The 23,896-nt window shown below is 45.1% G+C and overlaps 1 protein-coding gene across 1 annotated transcript in view; it reads right to left on the reverse strand.

Annotated features, from left to right (window-relative positions):
* Positions 1 to 23,896, reverse strand: part of met (MET proto-oncogene, receptor tyrosine kinase) — a 62,954-nt gene that overhangs the window by 20,569 nt on the left and 18,489 nt on the right. Inside the window, exons 2-9 of the mRNA XM_068603053.1 lie at positions 18,675 to 18,878; positions 13,142 to 13,270; positions 12,245 to 12,421; positions 10,924 to 11,081; positions 10,336 to 10,450; positions 10,105 to 10,241; positions 9,016 to 9,180; positions 7,874 to 7,973 (exon numbers count right to left, since the gene is read on the reverse strand). Of these exons, the coding sequence (XP_068459154.1) occupies positions 7,874 to 7,973; positions 9,016 to 9,180; positions 10,105 to 10,241; positions 10,336 to 10,450; positions 10,924 to 11,081; positions 12,245 to 12,421; positions 13,142 to 13,270; positions 18,675 to 18,878 (1,185 nt within the window). The remainder of the gene's footprint in view (positions 1 to 7,873; positions 7,974 to 9,015; positions 9,181 to 10,104; positions 10,242 to 10,335; positions 10,451 to 10,923; positions 11,082 to 12,244; positions 12,422 to 13,141; positions 13,271 to 18,674; positions 18,879 to 23,896) is intronic.

Raw genomic sequence — 23,896 nt, forward strand, 5'->3', positions numbered from 1 at the left:
GAAGAAAAGAGAGAGCATCTGAACGGGAGAAGTTACTGGGATCCGGATCTGAGGAATATATAACAATATAAATACTTATAAAATAATTGGGTATAATTATGGGAGCACTAACGGATGGGAGCGGTCAGGTCAGGAAATTATCTCGTCACCTTCTCGTTCTGCCTGTCAAAGAGCTTCACTTATCACGGAGGTTGTGTGTTTATTCTCAGCGAGCGTGTGGAGGAGGCGTGAGATTCCCCCACGCAGGTGCTCGCAAACACACCAGACTTGTTTTCGGCGGTACGCCGGGGGATCGATGCCCCGTGTTTGTTTGTTTATCTTTCTGGGCGGCGACAGCAGAGGTGTCCTTGTGGCGCACGAGGGGCCGCAGCTCAGTGGTTCATTACGGTCGTTTGCAATGCTCTTCAGATGAAATCTTCACATAAACGCATACCGTTATGTGGCCTGGGGCACACCTGCTCACATACATGTATATGTGGTCTGGAGCACACCTGCTTACATACCTGTGAATGTGGTCTGGGGCACACCTGCTTACATACTGTGTATGTGGTCCTTGGCACATTTAGTCACATACATATATATGTAGTCTGGGGCACACCTGCTCACATACATGTATATGTGGTGGTCTGGGGCACACCTAGTCACATACATGTCTGTGGTCTGGGGCACACCTGCTCACATACATGTCCTCTGAAGTTAGACCAGCCAGGAACCGGTCTGTAAATTTTCTAACACCCCTGAAAAAAAAAACTACAAAAAAACCCCATAGGCTCAACAAACTGGGTTGATATGAAGCTCTGCAGTAGCAGCAGCGCTGTCGCCGCCACTTCCTCCTACACTTCCTAATCCGCCTCCCCAGTGGGCTTCAGCGGCCCAGATGCACACACACACACACACACACACACACACACACACACAAATGGACGCATTTAAAAATACCCACATGCACGGTGAGTGTGTCCATGTCTGTGTGTGTGTGTGTGTGGGTCGTCTAACAAAAGCAATCCAATTAACCTCCACACACCAATATGGAGCGAGTAGAGCGGGACTGTAGGGTGACCCCCCTCTCTCTCCCCCAACACCCCCACCCACTCCTCCACCCAGTCTCCCACGGGTGCGGCGCGGTCGGAAAAAATATCCTGTGAATTAGTGGAAAAATCAGTCAGTTTCATTGTTCGACGGACGTCTCCTCTTGTTTAAAGGCAGAGGAGGTGAAGGGCTGCAGGTCGGCAAAGCAGCTGTAAATACAATCGCTCGGGGAGCCGGGGTGGTGTGTGTGTGTGTGTGTGTGTGTGTGTGTGTGTGGAGGTTTTTCACTGCGGGGTGATGAGAGAACCAGCGTTCACGTAAAAAAAAAAAACCCTCCGTCGTCCCTGAAGGATCATTAGTGTAACAGCCTGCGAAAAGGGCCAAGTCATAACGGAGCTGCACGTACACAAGTGCCTGTCAAATCTAGAGTGATTTATACCAGCAGTGTTTCTTTTCTTCTTCTTCTTCTTCTTCTTCTTCTTCTTCTTCTTCTCTCTCTGCAGCGTTTCCTACCACGCTGCGTCGTGTTATTGTTGACTTTGGCCCTCAGGCCTCCAGCTCAGCTGCGTCTTTGCTTTATTATCCGTGTTCATTTCGCTCTTTCTTCTTCCTCTTTTGCAACTGCACAAAAATGTGGGTATTTTTTTTTTTTGCATCTTCCCTCTTTGTTTGTTTTAACCGTTGTGGAATCGACCGGCGCCAAACTGCAATCATTAATCATGTAGTGACGCTTCCCGAGTAACTGATTGACATCTGTTCATACAAAACCCCTCCGGCCTTTTTTTAGACTCTCATTTAAGTGAATAAGTAAGTTGGACCAACGGCGCGTGGACACTTTGAACATTTAAAGGTTCACTACGCAGCAATAAGAGAATTCATTTAATTGAGCTCTTTCTCTGTGTGCGCCGTCATCTTAGCTGCTCTGTGTTTTGCTCATGTGACCGTGCAAGCTAACGTTGATGTATTTGTCAAGTAACTTTGTGTTACGGTTATTTTAACTCATGCCATAATATTTTTTAAACCCTCATAGAGTAGTTTCGTGGTCTAAATGTACCGTAAAAGTCGGATTATGTTACCTTCGGTGGTTGTCTCCACTAGCTCCCAGCTGTAGCCAGTTAGCGCTGCTGCCAGCACTCTGCTAGCTCCCCGTTAGCTTCCCGACAACCACCGATTGACCGACTCAGGCAGCGGGGATGCGGAAAATAGCAGCAGCGGGGAGCTAATAGCAGCAGCGGGGAGCTAACCGCAGCGCTAGCTTCCTACAAAGTGGAGCTAGCGTGAGCGCTAGCTTCCTACAGTGGGGAGCTAGCAGCAGCGCTGGCTTCCTAAAGCGGGGAGCGAGCAGCAACACTAGTTTTCTAAAGCGGGGAGCGAGCAGCAGCGCTAGCTTCCTAAAGCGGGGAGCTAGCAGCAGCGCTCGTGAGCTACAGCGGGGACAACGACCGAAGGTAGTAGCGGCTAATAATGTGACCTTTTACAGTAACTGAGTTGTTTCCTGTAAAGACGGAAGTTTATTTTTTAAAAGAGGAGGAGTTAGTTTTTTGTAAAAGATGTAGAGCGTGAGGACAGGTGCTCTGTCAGCCATGTTGAGAGCCGTGTGGAGGCAACGGACCTGCTCACAGACACAAAATGAGGCGTTCAGGTGTCAAAGGGGGAGACGGGAAAGACGCAAAGACCGGGACGAAGCGAGCCGATTGGTGGTTGAGGTAACAGGTGTGCGGACGCGGTCCATCCAGAGCGAGAACTCCACTCCATCTGGTTTGCGAATGATCTGTGAACGTTCACTTTTTTTTATGCATCCCCCCCCCGCCTCCTTTGGCTTCGTGGCAACGCCAGCTTTTCACGACGGATCGTAAAAAAAAAAAGAACCTCTTTCATGTGTGTGGGAAAGCCGAGATTGGCTGAGACCCGGCTTTACTGGAGATCTGAGAGGCAGATATCAAGTCAACACTGGGTGGTTGTTTCTCTCTCTCTGAGACCCCCGAACGTCTTGGGTTCAGGTTCAGAACCCGCAGAGTTCCCCCGTCCCTCGGACCGGAGAACTGACAGCGCCGGCCTGTATTTCTTCGGAGGTTGACGAGGCCGATTGAAAACGTTGGGTTGTGTGTCTATTTCGAAAAGGGGTTAAGACAATAAGACACTCATACAGGCTGAGCCTCAACTCATCCCGTTTACTGGAAGGAATTTAACAGGCGACAGCTGGGGCCTAGCGGGTCCTGATCCCGCCCTAAATCATTAGGAGCGATGGCGGCTTTCATACAGGGCTCTCTTTAGGAAGCTGTTTACTTTGTCGTTCCTCTCCGTTTCTGTTGTTCCAGCTTTCAACAACAGTAAAACGTCTTCGGTAACGCGAGAGCCGTTTAAACTCATCGCGTCTTAACGGAGAAGATAAACGCCCACACCACCCATCCGCTCCAAAAAAAAAATGTTTCGGCCGGTTTGCACGTTTTTTTAAAACGACTTGAAAGCGAACTGGAGCCTGACCGCTGGTGTAGACGCCACAGCGCCAGGTGACGCGTAAAGAGCCCTCGAGCACGCACACGAGTGACCCGCTCCTCTAGGATTACAGGTGACTTTACATCCACTGAACCCGCCTAAATCCTTCAGGCACGACCCAGGGAAAAACAACGGAAAACATGTTTTTGGTCCCTTTTATATTTATCATCCTGAATAAAAAAGTTATTGGTTTCAAAGAGTTAAACCGATTGCAAACAAAGGATTATTTATCACGACTATCCACTGTTTTTCGGGGTAAAATATGTAAACTTCATGCACACTACACTACTTTCTGCACTTTATCTATTGTTTTAATTTAATTTCCAAAATGAATACACTCTGTTTCGGTGTGTATATTGAGTTTTACTGCATATATCTTTCATTCGTGTTGTTTTTGATTGTATTTTTCTGATTGTAAGCTGCTATGACAAAACTAATCTCCCCTTTGGTATGAATAAAGTGTATATCCATCCATCCATCCATATATGTTTAAAAAAAGCACTTTCACATTCAAACAACGCTGTGCTACAAACCTGCTAACATACTAATCTTTGCTTCACAATAAGATGACAGAGCATGTCGTTGCAGCAGCTAATTAAAACTTTGTTGTATTCCAAATTGGATCAAAAATGCACCTTTTCCACTTTTTTTGTACAAATCTTGGCATCACAAAAAGACTTTAAAAAAAACGGGGCACGAAAAAAAAACCCCGGTGCACCAAAACCTCCGGTGCACGAAAATAAAAAACGATGCACGGGGGAAAAAAAACCCGGTGCACGAAAAATCTGGGCAGGAAAAAAAAAAAAAACCCGGTGCACGAAAACCTCCAATGCACGGACATAAAAAACGGTGCACAAAAAAAAAAACGGTGAACGAAAAAAAAAAACGGTGCACGAAAAATAAAAAAACGGTGCACGGAAAAAAAACGTGTACAAAAAAAAAAACGTGTACGAAAAAAAAAAACGGTGCACGAAAAAAAAAACACGGTGCACGAAAAAAAACAACTGCACAAAAAATTGGGGCACGAAAAAAAAAACGGTGCACGGAAAAAAAAACGTGTACGAAAAAAAAAAAACGTGCACAAAAATAAAAAACACGATGCACGAAAAAAACAACTGTGCACAAAAAAATCGGGGCACGAAAAAAAAAACGGTGCACGACAAAAAAAAACCTCGGTGCACGAAAAAAAAACCCCTCGGTGCACGTAAACCCTCTGAGCGCTCGGCTCGGGGTGTCGGGTGAATCGGGGATCCTGCGAAGCGGCAACGCTCGGATCATGAACCTGATCACAGAGCGCTCCGGCTAACGCACGTTTGTGGCGTAACGAAGCCCCCGAGCTCTCCAGAGGCCCATCGAGAGCTGACCCCGAACACAGGTCAATGACCAGGGGAAGGGAAGCTGAAAGAGGAGACATTGCTGGGAGTGTGTGTGTGTGTGTGTGTGTGTGTGTGTGTGTGTGTGTGTGTGTGTGTGTGTGTGTGTGTGTGTGTGTAAAACAGAGAGAGAGAGACAAACAAGGGGAGGAAAGACTGATTGAAGATAAAGCGATGTAGTGAAGATTTGAGATAGAAGTCATACATGATCTGTATCAGCTCACGTGTGTGTGTGTGTGTGTGTGTGTGTGTTTATCCAGCGTGTTATGAGCTCCTGACTGAACCTGCAGCGGCGTGTGACTCAGAACGACAGATAACATCATTACAAAGCTCTGCTTGTTCTCAAACTGCCTGCCGGAGGCAAACAGGACGCCACGCCTTCGTCACCTTGACCAGAGATATTATTCAGAAGGTGAATCCAATTATTTTCATGTCTTTAATTATATTCATTTTGTGAACCACTTTACACACCGCAAATATTTCGTGGCCAAAAAAAGTGACGTCGTCTGACCAGCTCCACTCCTTCTGTTCTTACTTTTCACAATAAAAGCCCTGGACGTATCCACAGAGTCAATGTTTACCAAAGGAAAAGTCAATAAAATGTCTTATAGCTTCGTCTACACAACGGTCAGACGCTGCTCGGTTCCGGGTCGATGACATCCTGCTGGTTTTTACTCCGAATGCATTAATCTATTCCAACCTTTTAATGGAAAAGTGCATTTTACATCTTTTGTGCTGTTCCTTGGCGGCGTGACCCCTTCAAAAAAGGCCTTCAGACCAGACGTTATTAACACTAACCGTGACTATATCTATATTGTTGACAAGAAAAAACACCAGACAATAATGTAGTTTAAAAAATAAAAATGTTTCCCAAAAGAAAAAGAGCAGTAATAACAAGGATTTTTTTTCTACAATGCAGCAGTTTCCCACAATGAGCAGTCAGGAGGACTTAATGAGTTAAAGCTAACAGTGACAAACAACAGCGGCGCGGGAGAAACAAACAATTTGGGCGAGAATGAGTGAAATGTTCAATGCAATCTGATGACCTCGGCGTTTTTATTGACTAAAACTGGACTTATCTTAAATCTAAAATGAGATTTTGACGTTCTAAAAAAGCAGAGAGACAGTTAAGTGTAAAATCAACGACAAAAAAACGTAAAAAACGACTAATGTGAGCGAACAGGTGGCGTCGACCACCTTTAGTCTGAAAGAGGCCCCTCCCTCTCGTCCATATTACAACAAACGAAACCTTTAAAAAACTTTACCACTAAAACCGAGCCCTCTGACTTACGACCTGGACGACAGTTTACACATTTAACATCAGTTTTGAGGCCCTTATATTTAAACTGCTACTACGTTTGACGACCTGCAGACAGCGCGGGAGTAATTTAAAACACCTCCGGGTCGTCGCCGCCGCCGCCACCGCCACCAGCGGCAGTCTGAGGGAGCGATGACACGCTTCCAGCATCAGGATCGTAAGTGGAATAAAGTCTGAGAGCGTCCGCGAGGCCTCGCTCCAGTCAGAGGTGACAGCTGGACTTTTCCACTTCCTTTTGTTCTCCAGTTCGTCTGACACTTTAGCACTTATTCCAAACTCTTTTTCTCCGTTAGCTTGTATGATGACAATACCATGTGCGCGTGACAGCGAGGTATTCGCCTGCTGTTCAAACATGTGTCTAATACCTGCTGGTGTTCTTTTTCTTAAGCAATCCATAAAAGGAGACACAGGAAACCAAACTCGGTTTCCCTTCAGAAGACGTTCTTGGTAATTTGAGTTCTTATAGGTTTCCCTTAAGCGCGTCGTAGTCTACGCTTTAAAGACCTGCGAAAGATTTGGCAAATTAGCTTGCCAACATATGACGTGAGACGGGTTCAGTTTTTACTGCGAAGGAATGACTTTCAGAGGAGGGAAATGAAACAAGGGAAGTCTTCTGTTAGTGTTTGACGGCTTCGTATTTAGAAGATAAGGACGACCGGTCAAATTGTGTTTGACATTTGTGTGAATCTGTCACATTAATTCTTGATTCATGGCCAACAAAAGAGTTTTGTGAGATCACGGTGACATTTGACCACCAAAAATCCGATCAGTTCATCTTTGAGTCCAGGTGGACTATTTTTTATCCTACAGATGCAATTGATTTATGTAAAATATATATATATATTTATATATATATATATATATTTATATATATATATATATATATATATTTATATATATATATATATATATATATATATATATATATATATATTTATATATATATATATATATATATATATTTATATATATATATATATATATATATATATATATATATATATATATATATTTATATATATATATATATATATATATTTATATATATATATATATTTATATATATATATATATATATATATATTTATATATATATATATATATATTTATATATATATATATATATATATATATATATTTATATATATATATTTATATATATATATATATATTTATATATATATATATATATATATATATATATATATATATGGGGACAAATTGCATTCATTTTCATTGTTCAAAAGGCAAAATTGTCAACGATGCAACCAAAAAAAAACACTCGAAAGCAAAATTTTTAAATTCCCTCAATGCGATCCGGAGATGTTGGACATTGGACAACCCAAAGACAAAATTCCTACGGCGACGCCTCTTCAGGGAAACAGAGATAAATGCTCTTCCCTCATCCTAAATCGATACCAGAGGACTTCCTTGTTTTATGAGTGAAGCGGCACCGTGTGTGCGTTGGACCCATCAGTGACGGTCGTCCAAACAAACACCCTCATGAGTTCCTGAAGGTCCTACCTTACTTCCAGAAGGTCCTGCCTCCCAACGAGGGCTCAGTGGACGTCAATGTACGAAGACGCAAACACTCTTCCTTTGCTTCAACCTCAAGCTCAACTCCACACGACTTGCATGTCATCTTTCTCGTACTCACCACGTGGAAGACCTCGGCATCCTGACCCGTGGTGAGGACCATCTGGGGCTGCAGGCCGGACTGGAGGAAGAAGCCGTGAGCCGACACCGTGCATCCGCCGCTACGGTGAAGTGGGGGAGGGAGGGGCGAGAGCGGATGTTAGCGTTAGCATCGCTGACAGAGAGACACAGTAAATCCCCACTGGGAGGGAACTGCTGTTAGCGTTAGCAGTTTAGCCACTCGTCAACTCCCACTCGTTTCCTCCTGCTGTAAAACTCTCTATCTCTTGACGTTGACGAATATCCAAACCATTTTGGAGAAATCCAGACGTGTAAGCGGCTCATTGCTCACAGATGTGGAGGATCCACAATGGAACTCTATAAAAAAAAATGTGGGAACATTTTCTTGGGATTATCTGTATAACATTTGCAGGCCATAAATATACCTTTGACCAATGAGATTTGAGGTTGATCGATATGAATAGATTTCTCAAATGTATTTTCTATCTCAAATATATTCTTCTTCTTCATACCTTCAGGTAGGTTGCTGGCAAAATGGAGGAACGTCTTATCAATTTGGTTTCCCAACACCTGAATAGTTTAAGAGAAACCACCAAAGAAAGGACGACATGCGGCTTGAGGTCGTTCAGCAGACAGGATGCGATGAAGACGCCAATGAAGCTATTATGCTAACATTGTGTAGTTACCGTTAGCCGCCGAGACGTTTTCCGTCTGGACAGTTCTGTATGTGTATACATGCAGGATTTACCTGCACTGTGTTTTTCCAGAAACAGTGTCGACCATTTTATTCATACATTGCACTGCTTTTGTGAAACTAAAAGCCTTGGTTAAACTATTTTCCATCACCAAAATCTCAATACCATCTGAGTAAAGTTATGTTTTCACAAGAGATATGAAGAATTTCCAAAAATCAAGATTCCATTTTTTAGCATTAGAGTCTTATTTTGCCTTCACACGTTTGCCTCATGACAATGTTGCCTCAGTTTATAGAGAACTGAGATTGTTCTGCAATGTATGATGTAACACATGGGTTTGTAGCTTATATGAAAGTGACTTAAAAGGTGAATTTAAGAAATTGACCTCAGGGTCGTGAGGGTTCAGACAGACGCCTTTTTCCCCCCAAATTGAGCGACTATAACCAACCTGACGAAGGAGCGTGAGGGCTGGATGCTGTTGATGATGGGGTCCTGGTTGAAGGTGAAGGGCACGGGCGCGACGCGCTCCACCGAGTCCACCGTGAGCTTCACGGGCTGCTTGGAGGGAACGGCGTGCGGGGGAGTCTTGCAGGTCAGCATGGTGGACGACAGGCTAAACACACAGGACGTGTTGTTGTGTTAGCGTGTACAGTGGCGGCCATTGTCCCCCATTCATACATTGCATTAGTCACGCAGATAATTCCCGATTGAGCGGACGAGGAGACGGGACGAGGGGAAAAAAACAGCAGCGAGAATGAAGAAAGACCTTTGAACCGACTTTGACCTCCGGCTCACAGGAAGAAACTTTCCCAGTGAAATGACAATTTAATGTCGCGACTCGCTTTGAGTTGGTTTAACCGACACAATCCCTCCGCACAACATCATGCGCTGCATTGTCAAACTTGCCAACCTTGAGAATCCCAAAGCGTGGTTCAGTGGGCTCCTTTGTTCGACTTTGCTTCCTGCATTCGGACTTTTTAAAGAATGGAAGTAAGTAAACCCTCTCAAAAACAATGGCACCACCGCTGCGACCTTTGACCCGTCGTTACAAATGTCTTGCGCGAATTTCACGGCCAACTCCCGACCAGAATTCAGTGTGTTTTTGCAGTTTGTTTTTCCGCAGGCGATGACGGCTAAAACGTCTTGATCGCCCCCCTGGTGGCCGGATGTGAGCTGTGCAGCGAGCGAGCATTTCTTTTTTAAACGTCGAAATCACAGTTTTATTGCGATAAGTAGTCAAATGTCGTGATCGCGACTTGTATTTCGATATGTTGAAGCCGTATCGTTGTCCCGAGTGGACACAATGATGCACACGGTGACACCGAAAAGGTGTGAAGATTTGTCGGAAATCGGGAGAAATACGAGCTAATGTGGCGGTGCAGAGTATGCGTCCTGTACAACCTTCGCAATTAATTTCTGGGAAAGAAATAAATAAAACAAGGTAGAGGAAACTACCAGTTTGACATGCATTATTTTCGAAGAGCTTCTTTCCTGTCATGCAGCAAAAAGAGAAAGAAAGGATGAAAGAAGGACTGACCTCTGGATCTTGCAGGCGGCGTTCCCTATCGTCACCTGCCGCTTGTTGCCGGCGTCCAGGAAGGCCCCCCTGATGGTCAGCATGGTGTTCCCGGACTTCGGCCCGAACGTGGGGAAGATGTCGTGGATCGCGGGTTCCTGGACGGACGCAGAAGGACGCGTTCAGAAAACAAACAGCGCTTTGTGACATTTCTCTCCACAAAGCGGGACCCGAAGGGGTCGGCATTCTCACCACGAGAGCGAAGCCCTCCATCGTGGCGACCTTGTGGCCGCTCGTGACCTTCACCGCGTGTCCCGACGGGGTGAAGTTCCCAGTGAACACGGGGGAACACTGCAGCTCAGTCCACCTAAACACACACAGACCCCACATTATACTCCAGCGCAGCCGTCCAGCATTTACTCTAATTCAATGATGATCCACCGCACAAAGAGCCAATCTTTTCTTTCTCCCCTCCAACAGTTTGTAATGCGGTTGTTTGTAGGGCTTTTGAATGGGACCATTAGCTCCAGTGGATTTGGGTGAGTGGAAAAGTTCGGATTTTTTTTTTCCCAGCAATTTTTGAGTTAGGGAAAGTCATGTGTGGAGAAAGAGAGAGTGAAAGGGAGGAGGAGGAAGAAGAGGAGGGCTTCTTAACATTCTTCTTCCAACACAATACCCCCCCTATTAAACTCCTGCCCCGCCCGTATAAGACGCCAGCGTGCGGGTCCCTTTATCTCGTAAACACCCGCTCAAGACGCCGTGGGACTCATTTTCTAAAAAGGTCTGACATGCACACTGACGTCCACAAAACCCACAACACACACACACACACTCACACACCTGTTGACGTTGTCCTGCCGGCTCAGCCTGCATGGAGCTCCCGCCGCCTCCACCGCCACCAGAGAGGCCTTGAAGCTCTCCGTCCTGTCGAAGCCGAAGAAGCTGCCGCACAGCGTCACGAGCGTGGAGCCTCGTATCGGGCCGGAGGACGGGAACACCTGAAGCACGAAGAGGAAGAGGACGCTGACTCTTCACTGAATACGATTTTCACTTCTTTTCCACCATTTTGAGGGTCTTTTGAAGCCGCTTGATTGATGAAGAGCTGCTCTGTAAATCTAATGTATCTTTGATTTGCAAAGGGGAAACTAACAAACATCACCATGAAACTTCACTCATTTTGCAAACATTTCCAAACCTTAAATCTGGTCGAGCGGTGTCGATAACCACTCAGGTTTGATCTCCTTCACATATTTCCTCGAATTACGACTTTTTTCTGCTTTATTCAAGCGTCAGTGTGAAGTGATACGGACGAGTCGAGAACGTCCTGACGCGAGAATAAAGAAAAGTGAACTGTCACAGAGAAGGTAAAAGTTGTAGAAGAAACATCCGAGCTAACTTTCTGCAGAATCCCTCAGAGGAAAAAAGGTGGGTTTCTTTTCTCGTTTCATTAACCTATTTTGTTGAATTTAGGGCAGCGGAGGTAGCCTGGTGCTTTTTTATTTTATATATATATGGAGACAGTCTGACAGCATGGGGTGCAACATTAAAGTGAGAAAGGAATGAACACCACCCACACAGAGCTCAGCGGGAAATAGGACAGTGTTGCTGCTACAAGGCCGCTGACACCGTCGAGACGAATGCTTTTGGAAGGAGGGCAGCGAGTCTGTAAGAGGCGACAGGAAGTCCAGAGAGCCACGACTCTGGAGAAACATATTTTACTGACAATGTCAACTAAACATAACCGAGAAGTTTTGTTGCCCAAACTTTAAGTGATGCCAAGGGATCCAAATCCTAAACTGTATACGTTGTCGTCGGTTTTGAAGCCTTGAATTCTGCATTTTGGCTGCAGCCATTTTGTTTTTTTTGCAACCAGTGAACGTAGTCCACCATATCTATAGTATACATAGACTTCTATACAACCAGAGGAGTCGCCCCCTGGTGGTCAGGAGAGAGAATGCAGCTTTAACACATGAAGCATAGACTTCTATACAACCAGAGGAGTCGCCCCCTGGTGGTCAGGAGAAAGGATGTAGCTTCAACACATGAAGCATAGACTTCTATACAACCAGAGGAGTCGCCCCCTGGTGGTCAGGAGAGAGAATGCAGCTTTAACACATGAAGCATAGACTTCAATACGACTTCTATACAACCCCCGGTTTACCTTCGTGATGACGGGCGTGCAGTAGTCCTGGGTCCAGAGGGAGGAGGCGGGACACTGGTGGGCTCGGCTGCAGCGTCCGTCACACCAGCCGCATTCGGTCACCCGCGACGACAGCAAACAGGAAGTGCAGGTGGTCAGCTGATCACAGCCGGGGCCAATCAGAGGGACCTTGGTGATCTACGGGGGAGGGAAGAGCAAAGACGTGAGGAAAAGTCTGACAGAAATGAGGAAAAACACAACGACACTGCTTCCTCTCAGAGGGAAGTGTTTGGCAGCAGAACCTGCAGGTGAGCCTCCAGGAACACGATTCTCCTCCATCTGCTGGCTCTGATCCGTCTCGATGTTGGTGTTCATCGTCTCAGTAATGGGAGACATTTGCAAAGGGCATAGGCCTTTTTCTCAATTTTACATAATCTCTTTAATTCACCTTTTAAAGGCACTTGCATATAAGATACATATCCATGTGTTACATCTGAAATTGCAGAACAATCTCAGCTCTCTATATAATGAGGCACCATCGCCCTGAGGCACAAGTGTAAAGAGAAAATATGACTCTAAAGCTGAAAAATTAAATCTCGATTTTGTAAATTCTTCATATCTCTTGTGAAAACATAACTTTACTCATGTAGTCAAACTGTTTTGGTTATGGAAATTGGTTTTCCAAAGGTCTTAGGTACACAAAAGCAGTGAAATATATGAATAAAATGGTAGAAACATGTAAATAAATGTCAAAAAACACATTTTTATTATTGTTTTTTGAGTAAAAATGTGGTCTTTCACTTCTTGAATCTGTTCTCTCCGTAGCACAAACCTCTTCCTGGTCTTGTTGATTAAAGAACCTCCTCAGCCCCGCCAGCCCCACAAAAAAAGCTGCATTTTGGTGGTTTCCAGGCTCACCTTGTTTCCCGTCGCCATCAGCAGGGCTCCGGTCGAGCCGTCGGCGTCCAGCAGCGCCACGACGGCGGAGACGGGTCTGGAGTCCAGGCGGACGTTGACGTGCGGGGAGGCGAAGCGGGAAACCTGCACCTGAAAGAGGGAGGAGACTTTAAGGTGATAATCAAAATGCTCCAACAAGAACAATACTTTCAGACTTCGGGGTAACTCGAGTACTGATCTACAACCTTCGATCGCTTATGAAAACAGTGAAATTTGAACGATCGAGTCTCCGAAACATCTCCAGGGAAGACGACGAAACTCGCGCTAAGAAATGTTAGCATCCATGTTAGCATCCACGAGGGCAAACCGAGCTTCCAGGAGGAAAAACTGGAAACCCTTTTGTTTTTTTGCCGCGGCGCCAGCACACCTTGGAGTTGTTTTTCAAGGAATACGATCCAGGATGGTGTCATCGCTTCTTCTTTCACCGGAGCCACAATGTTGCAAAACTACAAACAGTGTTGCACATCTTTCAAACGGGGAATCGCAGAGCGGCAACGTGGTGAAGAAAAATCTTCAAAATGAACCGGAATTGTTTTATTATTTAAGTGCAAACTCTTTTTAAACGCAGGAATTACAATTCCACCATAAAATGTGTAGAAACATAGAATTCAAAATGAGCAAATAGGTCCAGATTCACCGATCCAGACCCGAAAAACGCCTTTAAAATATGTCCAGAGTGTATTCAGTGGATTTCATGCCGTTTGCATTCGACAGATGTTCAACTGCCTGCAGGCACAAATGTCTGACTTAATTGTGTTTCATTAAAAATAAACACAACGTCTTATTAGAACTTAAATAACTCACACCTCTCTCCCACAGTTGATGGTGAGATGACAGACGAGAGACTGGTCTGGCCAGAAACATTGTGTCCTCTGACATGTTGGTAGGTGTTTCAGAGACACACACACACACACACACACACAAACACGCAGTCAACACCTGGAACTGCAATTATCATTTGCGGTTACGCTGCAATTAAAAGCCTGGAAGAAAAACAGAACAGAGTCTCTGATGGGACGAGTTCCAGTTACACCGAGCACCCGACATTACACCACACACACACACACACACACACACACACACACACACACACACACACACACACACAGACACACACACATGCACAGACGTACACACAAAAACAAAGCAGTGACGGGAGTATTGCAGTAGATAACTCCGCATTGTGAACTTTTAAATGTGATTTTTGTCGGTTGGTTGATACCCTGCTCGCTCGCCCCCCCTCCCCTTGGAAAAGGCCTCGCTTTCTTTCAGCGTCGTTCCTCCCACTGCTCGAGCCGTCACGATCAACGTGGGCTTTGTCACGGCGAGCATAATGGGCGGCTTTCCGCTGGGGACGAGGCCATACAACAGGCATCTCTCTGGAGGTAATAGCGGTGTAAATTACAGCTTATTGTATTAAGCAGGCCGGTGGAGGGGGGGGGGCAAACACGGCCACTGTGTTATTCCCACAGTGGCCCAAACTGAAGCCGAGGGAAACACTTCCTGAGCCAGAAAACAATTTCTTTCCCCCGTCTGGACGCCACGGTCCCGCTTGTCTCGTCCCGCTGGGAGCGACCAGGAAGCACAAGCACATGGAGGGTTGACAGGGTCTTTATTTCAAGTTTTTTTTCGCGCCCTGAGAAGGAAGCGAGACCAGCGGCTCACCTCTTTATCGTGGATTATCTTTGGGGGGAGAACAGGTGGCCGGACGAGCGGCAGTTCAGAGCAGAGAAAGTGACCGAAACCGCTCGTTGCGTTATTCCAGATAATCACAACTCGCGTCTTTTGGAGGCATTTATATCCGTTAGCATCAGATGTTAACCAACAAAGTGCCCGTTCATAAGTAATGCAGCACCAAGAGGCGCTCGGTGGGGATAGGAAGGTCCAGAAACACCGGACTTTCACCCAGGAGACCGTCGTTCGTGTCGTTGGGGGAAAGTCAACGTTGGCTTCAACGTCACAAGTTCACCCAAAAGCACGATCATTTCCTGAAGCTAACGGAGTCGTTGTCTTGCCTGAACGGTGATTGGTTAGTTGGAGGTCAAACCAAAATGGAGGCCGTCCCTGACGCGTCCAAAACGCACTGGAGACGGGTACATGATGCATGATAAGATCAAAAGTTAAAAGACTGCAGTTCTACTTGGAAAAACACAACGCTGATCTGCACGAATGAGGATGATGTCACTGAAAAAGAGACTGAAGATCAAAAACAATCATTTCCCTCCAATTCCTTCCTCTGGCTCCGCCCTCTTTCTGTGCACTCTTTTCTAATTGCAAAGTAAAATCTGATCAATTACATTCATATTAGTTTTACCTGTCAGACAGAACCTTGTGCATCGGAAAATCCTGATGCCGCCGCCGGCATGACAGCGTTTGCTAATAACTAATCGCTAATAATGAAAGTCCATAAATGTCAGCTGTGTGCGGTCCAAATTTCCATGACTTTCTACCAAATTTCTGTGACTTTTAACCAAATTTCTGTGACTTTTAACCAAATTTCCATGCCTTTTCATGACTTTAAACCAATTTTTTTTGACCTTTTTACCAAATTTTCATGACTTTTTACCAAATTACTGTGACTTTTCCCCAAATTTCCGTGCCTTTTTATGAATTTAAACCAGATTTTTATAACTTTTAACCAAATCTCGTGTATTGGAAAATCCCCAATGCCGCCGCCGGCATGACGGCGTTCGCTATTAACTAATCGCTGATAATAAAAGTCCATACATGTCAGCTGCGCTCGGTTCCATCACATCTTTGTCTCTTGTGCTCCTCGGTCAGACGATAGGCAGAACATATTTGATAAAATGCAGAGTTTTGCAGAGCAGCTGCTAAAACAATGAGCCTCCTCGGCCAATTCTGCCAACTATGAAAAAACAACCCCAAAAAAAATCTAAAAAACGGAGGCACCCTGAGTGAGGGGTCTGTGTGTGTGTGTGTGTGTGTGTGTGTGTGTGTGTGTGTGTGTGTGTGTGTGTGTGTGTGTGGTGGAGGGGGTGATGGTGGAGAAACACACAGCAACAGCTGCACGGGGACGCTCGGCGAGTAGAAAATACCGTGCGAGTGAACGTGTCAGCGGAGCCGCCGTTCACCATTAACGTGCCGTTCTTCTCGTAAGCCCCCCCCCCCCCCCACGCAGCTGTTGGCTTCTTTTTTCTTTTTTTCCACGTCTCTGTCGCCTTTTTCTTTTAGTCTTTTTTTTCCCTGCGTGTCTTTTCATTCTTGTGTTTAAAAAAAAAACACACACGAGGTGATTCAGTTTTCGCTTTACACGTTTTTTTGCACCGATGTGCCGACGCGGCGCGACTCGCGGCACTTCATTCTGCAGCCGTGTACAGTAAAAACTGTAAAAAACTGCAAAGACAGCACATAAAAAAGGGCGGGAGAGAGAGTGAATCACTGCTGACACGCTGCCTCGTCATCCTGAGGTCATTAAGCGGGACGCCAACATGCTAACGGTCACTCTGATGACTCCTCGAAACGACATCAATGCAACTAACAGACCGCCAATATTTAAACTGCCGGTGCAGAAGCTGCACATGTCTTTCATGTGCCAGGTTAAACACTAATGCCTGCACTTTTTTTTGCAGAAATTCATTTTAACTAAGTAACAAGCAGCAGCCCTGTTTCAAATGTAGTTCAATTACAAATATATATGTTAAAGATCATTGTATGAATAGTTCAAAGAAACTTTTCAGCCTCATTTTGACATCTTTTGACCTACAAAGTCAGAAAATCTGTGCTTACTCGGAGGTCAAATACCTGCAAAAAGGAGGCGTGATCGCTAACAAGACCTGCGTTTCTCTATGAGATTCTTGACCGCCGGCCAAAAGCTCCAGAAAGCGGGTTTTAATGTCAGCGCTGCAATTAAAAGATATCTTGCGATCAAGGCCAGCTGCATCAAGGATGCATATCTTGGAGTGTCACCAAGAGAAAAGCTGCATGTTGATGATGGTGGAGGTGAGTCTGAGTCTAGTTCAGTCTCACAAAAGTAAACTATGGAAATTTCCACTGCTCTTTCATGTATTTTTTAAAGTATTTTATGAGTTTTCCTCAAACTGATCTGTTTCGTTCTCTTTGGCGACACCTGTGGCGATACGCAGTAATTGCAGGTGTGTTTTTTAAACGTGGAAGTTAGGTTCAAAACTTAATATATATAATATACATATACTTGAGGAGGTATACCTTTTAATATTAGCACCTTTTATTATATGGATTGAGCAAAAAATAATGGATTTTCTTGAGAACAGACTGAGGAAACTGAGCTGAACCGGAAGATTAGACCATTTTTATTCCTGTGTCAAAAGTTGATTCCAATCCTGTACTTTTACCTTCTAATATTCATATCCATTCATTCTGTTTTCACAAGTCTTTCTTTAGGGAGGATAAATTTGCCTTGAGGCGGCACTGACAGGTCACGTGTGAGACGTTGAAAGCAGCTGACAAACGATCAGGAGCTCGTAATCCGCTGTTGGTTTGTGCAGCGATAGGCCGAACGGACTGTTTGCTCAGATGGCAGACTGCAGCGCTGGGCCCTTTATGTGGAGGCTCGCTGAGCCACAGGTCAAAGGTAAGCAAAGTGTGCAAACAGAGAGATCCTGGCGCCCGGGTCAGAGTTTCCCACAACCTGCCCTGCTTTAGCGGAGCGGCACCTGCGCTGAGCCTCCAGCAGCTCTCACCGCTCGCATGCCGACATCCTGACGAATTTACATGAGCAATGAGCAGCGAGGGGGGAAGCCTGCGGCCCTCCGCTTTACGCCGAGGGTTTCCCATGCAAATTTTGGTTCCTGCATTGGACCCATTACCTAAATACGTACAAGCAACCCACAACCGTTCGTAACATTGATATTTGAATGATTATCAATGAGGCGATCTAGCGGCTAACTAACAGCACCAGTGAGTCTGATTCAAACAACTACAATAACACAAAATCCTATTTTTCCTCCATTTTTTTAGGGTGATAATGAAAACTTCAGTAGAAGCTTCGAATGTGTAAAACAAATGACATTCAGTACAGCCCCCACAGGGCACCTTTTCAATTGTTTTCATTTAAACAGGGTTTAGTATCCAGCTAGCATTGCTGCTAGTGCCTCGCTAGCTTCCAGCTAAAGCTCCCCGCTAGCTCCTGCTAGCTTCCAATCGTCGAAGGTAGCGGGACCAGCCCCTGGTCAACGGGGACGCAGGCAGTAGCTGCAGCAGCTAGCTGGGAGCTAGCGGGGAGCTAGCAGCAGCGCTAGCTGGCTACAGCGGGGACACCCACCGAAGGTGGTAGTGGCTTGTAACCCGACTACGATATATTTATATAAAACAACAACCTAGGGAAGAAAGACTATATAAATGAACAGTATACAAAGTACACAGTACAAAGTAAGAAAACTCTTTCCTCTGGCGTTGAAAAGAATCATATTTGCGCCAATATTTCACATCAAAACAAAGAAGATGAGGCCCTGCCCGCCCGCTTTGCCCATGCAGTGACCCCTCGTGGTTCCTCTACCTGTATGTGGCGTCCGTCGGCGGTGCCCAGGTACGCCACGGCGCGGCCGTGCACCGACACCACGGCGATGGACGTGACCAAGGTGTCCGTCAGCTCCTTGTGCCAGTACTCCAGTCTCTGCACGAACTGGGTCACCTGCAGCCGGTACTCGCCCTCCTTCCCCTCGCTGGTTCCCTCGTGTGGGCCGCAGTCGTCCGACGAACTCTGCGAAGAGAAGAAGAAGAAAAGGCATCACAGAGAGAATAACACAGGGTTCATACACAGTATGACCAATGGATTCCCGTGACTTTTCACCAAATTTCCATGATTTTCTGTGACATTTAACCAAATTTCCATGATTTTTTACCAAATTTAAATGACTTTTCATGACTTTAAACCAAATTGTTATGACTTTTAACCAAATTTCCATGACTTTCTGTGACTTTTCACCAAATTACTATTGCTTTTCATGACTTTAAACCACATTTGTATGACTTTTAACCAAATTTCCATGACTTTTTACCAAATTACCGTGACTTTAAACCAAATTTCCATGACTTTATACCAAATTTCCATGACTTTTAACCATTTTCACGACTTCAAACCAAATGTCCATGAGCAAATATTGTGTGAAATTTGTGCGTAAAAAGTGATAAAATGTAGTATTTAAACTAACAATGAGGATTCAAAGCATACAGTAAACCTTAAATGACTCAAATGAATGAGAGACAATAGTTTGATTAAAAGAATAAACATTTATATAGATGCCTGTATGTATGCTGCTGATATGTTGAGCCTCTTTCTTTTAAAAGCAGATTCATTATTTATAACTCAGCGTGAATGAACCTTATGAACACATGAATATAACACATTTACAGTACTTTTATTTTTATACTTTTCCAGACTTTTCAAAGGTTTTTCATGACTGTTTGAACCCTGATAACAACATTTACAGCATGAATAACAGCGAGTAGAGCTTCCTATTGCGGCTGCCGGCGTGACATCGATATGATTTAAGGCGCAGGCCAAGAAATGTCAGCAGCGTCGTGTTTTACATCGAAGAACATCCACGTTGAAGTAGTGACTTTTATTTTTTTAACTGGTAATCGCCAGCAAGATCCAGATCTCCTTCTCCAAACACGACCCTCTCCTAAAAAACACTCGTTATATAAGATCATGTTGAGCTATCTTCTTTCATATCTGGCCCCAGCTGGAGGGGAGGGTTAAGAACCGAACCCCTCCTCCTCCCCATAGCTACTCTTTCATCAGGCCGAGCTCGTAATGGAGGTCTCTCGGCGTGATAGCACCTCAGGGGCAAGAGCACGCTTTGTTGACTAGAAGTTTAAGGATTTCATGGGAAGCAGAGAGGAGACTTTCATGGGAGGAAAAAAAAAAAACCTACACCTCGACGTTCTCACTTGAGTTTAGAAAAACCCCAAAAAACCCGTCGGCTCCCTTCTTTGGTCCTCAAACGTCGCTGGGTTGTGCAGATTGTTGTGTCTGGAGCCTTTGGAGCATACAGTGAAAGCACAGACTGGAGCCAGAGCTGGATCAGGGCCTTTTCTACCCCCCCCCTCTCGCTCTCTTTCGCTGCCCTGCTCCGGCTCTTTTTGTGTTTAGTCATGGCCTCCTGTCCCGCCTCAGGTTTCATTAATTATTAATGACCCAGAGGGTGCCGGGCCTCTCGTGGCTCTCAAGGTCCTTGACCTGGCAGCCTGACCAGTCCTGAGCTTTCTGTTGTTTTCTCAGCTTCAGTGGATGATGACCTCTTCAATGGAGGCACACAGTGGTGGTGGGAGGACGAGGAGGACGGAGGGGTGTACAGGTAGAGTCGTTATGAAGACCTGTGGACGGCTTCTTTCAAACGCGCCTCACTGTGACTTTATTGCATGAAGGTTGAGCAGGAAAATACGTTTGTGACCTTTAGTTCTGACCTTTTGTTGTGACTTAAGGGCCTTGACACGCAGACAAACAACCCCCGAAATGCAAAGGGAAAAAAATGAATTATTCAAGTCGAGGGCTTTTATTGTGAAAGGTGAGGACAGAAGGAGAGGATCTGGCCTGTGCTGCCTTTGTCAAGGTTGAAAGGAGTAACATAGTTTACCCTTTAGTTTCAGCGTACAGAGCCACCCTGAATACAGACGCAACAAAAAAAACAATCGGCACATGATTGGTCGATGCCTTTAATCTAGAAATATCCAACTCTTTCAGGAGGAAAAAAAGTACCTTGCTATTTCAGCGTGTATTATTCACATTCAGTCTGAAAGTAGAATCCGAAAAAATATATTGACGTGCAAAGAAACCCCACGAAAGAATCGCCTTCGCTCTTTGAAGGGCGTTAAAGGGACAGTTCACACCCCGAAATTAAAGATACATATACATACATACATAGTTGCCGAGTTTTAAGAGATATCGGCTGTAGACGTGTCTTCTTGTCCTCCGGTATAACTGGACTATAAGGCTCGTGGAGTGGAAAGCGCTGAAACTAATGGTTTCTACGGTAAACAGCTCACAACGAGGTCTGTGCATTATTTTGAGTTTATGCCATGATTGCTTCTGAAGAGACAAAACTGTTGATTTTTGCATTTGGCACCGTTTGCCGAGAGAAGAAAATAGAGTTCGGTGATATGGGATTGAAAGCAGACACACACACAAAAAACACCAGAGGTAAGAGGATAAACATGCACTTTTAATTCTGTGGTGAACTGGCCCTTTAAGGGTAAAAACCGATCTTGTTGCAATAAACAAAAAATGGTTTTAATCCCCGCTTGTGATCTCTTTCTACCTCTGAAAACCCAAAGCACCGCCTCGGCAATAAGGACATCAAATGGTGGTTTCGTGTGCTGCACCATTTGTTCGGCGTAGATCATAAGGCTTTGAAGAAGAGGAGAACAATGGAGCAATAAATCAGGAAAGTTTCTTCCTTGTCGACATCACACAGCTGGGGGAGGAGAAAATCAGAAGCAATCCAGCTAACGGAGTAGCACACTTCAATTTAAACCCAATGTCCTCAATAAAATCAGAAGCAATCCAGCTAACGGAGTAGCACACCTCAGTTTAAACCCAATGTCCTCGAGAAAATCAGAAGCTATCTAGCTAACGGAGTAGCACACCTCGGTTAAACCCAATGTCCTCGAGAAAATCAGAAGCTATGCAGCTAACGGAGTAGCACACTTCAATTTAAACCCAATGTCCTCAATAAAATCAGAAGCAATCCAGCTAACGGAGTAGCACACCTCGGTTAAACCCAATGTCCTCGAGAAAATCAGAAGCTATGCAGCTAACGGAGTAGCACACTTCAATTTAAACCCAATGTCCTCAATAAAATCAGAAGCAATCCAGCTAACGGAGTAGCATTCCTCAGTTTAAACCCAATGTCCTCGGGAAAATCAGAAGCTATGCAGCTAACGGAGTAGCACACTTCAATTTAAACCCAATGTCCTCAAGAAAATCAGAAGCTCTCCAGCTAACGGAGTAGCACACTTCAATTTAAACCCAATGTCCTCAAGAAAATCAGAAGCTCTCCAGCTAACGGAGTAGCACACCTCGGTTAAACCCAATGTCCTTGTGGCCATTGGCAGCAGTTGGGGGACACAGCGGCGCAGTCCAACCCGGGAGGGAAATGTGGAGGAAATTGAAAGCGGGCTGTCAAGGTTGGATGTTCTTAGCGAGTTGGAAGCAGCCAGCTGATCTGCAGTGAATTACTTCGCGGGGTCAAAGAGAGTGCAAACCGGATGGGAAGCGACAGCCTGTGACTGAAGTTGGATAAAGATATGGACACGTAGGACGAGTCGAGGGTCTGATAGAGCCTGAGACGTCTTCACACGTGATGGATGTTTGATGTGCGGAGGACACCTTTAAAATGTCTACCTCCACCCAGAGCTCCGGATTAAAATACAATCCATCGTAACTTTACACTTTTCAGGGCAGAATAAACCCCCTTCACCCTCTCACCTCCTCCCTGAGAATCTGCCAAAACAGATAGAGGCGTCATGGCCGGTGGAGATTACGCCACGCGGCTCGATAAACAGGCCCTGGGCTGATTATTGTCAGAGCAAACAAACAGGACTTTGGGGGAAGTTGTTGGGTTGAAGCGGAGCGGGACGATGATGGGAAGCGGGGCTGGAAAAGGTCTCGGAGGCATTCGCTCTTCGTCTGAGGATCAAGGCAACGGGATCGGGACGGCGGAAAGGTTGTTTTGACGAGACGGAGAGCGAGTTTTAGAGGAAAAACAAGACTTTTCCAGAAAGCAATGACGACCTCAATCGACGCAACAAACACGTTCACAGTGAGGGACGAAATGGTTGCAGAAAAGAACAAAAATAAATATAGTATATTCTTTTCGATGACACAATAATACCGGTCATTAGTAGGAAAGTACCGATCCGACTTTTTCGGACCCAATACGAGGCTTTGTCAGCCGATACCGGCGTCCCACCAATGAGATTATGCATCACTTCCTGGGATCGATCTTTTACTACTTCACTTTGGAAAAATAATGAAATTAAATGTACTGAATTGCTATTTATGGAAAAATACTGAAATACACAATAAAAAAACTAAACAAATCCCATGTGCTTTCACAAAGACTTTTTTAATACTGTTTGCATTGTATTTTTTGGCGGCAAATATTATTAATCCCTGAAGATCTGTCTCAACATTCTTGTCTAATCCTATTTATTGTTTGAGTTGTGTTTAAAGGTTGTACATAGGGATTATATTTTATTGTAGCCCTGATTTTTATGTTTAATTTGATTTATCGCATGTTTTTTTCCTTCATTTGTACCTTGTGACCTGATATAAAAGGCCCCTCCATTTTTCAAAGAGTTAATACCGATTTGAAGTTGACTTTCCCTCTTTGCATTTCATTCGCCTCCTGAAAGATTTACGGTTGTTGGCAAGTGCCCCCTGATGTTCGACTTTTTGTGAGCGTGTCTTTCAGCCGTAGAACAGGCACCGTGGGGCAAATACGTGAAACATCGCACACCTTTTGCCCCGTACTTAACCAGCAGCCATTGTCCCCAAAAACAACGGCGTGGCGATAGGGTTTCGGCGTCGTGGGGCTCCTAAAAACCCCTCGCGGCGCGGCTACGACCAGTCGAGAAGGAGGGTCGGGGGGTGTTTGAAAGGCGATCCGCGGGGTCTAATGTCGTTTTCATACTCTCACTGTGGCCCCTGGGGTCCCGTGTGTGTGTGTGTGAATAGACACACTAACGCCTGAATTACAAACCGGGGGCTGGGTG

Source organism: Clinocottus analis, unplaced genomic scaffold (genome assembly GCF_023055335.1).
Source record: "Clinocottus analis isolate CAN_PGR_092001 unplaced genomic scaffold, fCliAna1.0.p SCAF_6, whole genome shotgun sequence".
Taxonomy (NCBI): domain Eukaryota; kingdom Metazoa; phylum Chordata; class Actinopteri; order Perciformes; family Cottidae; genus Clinocottus; species Clinocottus analis.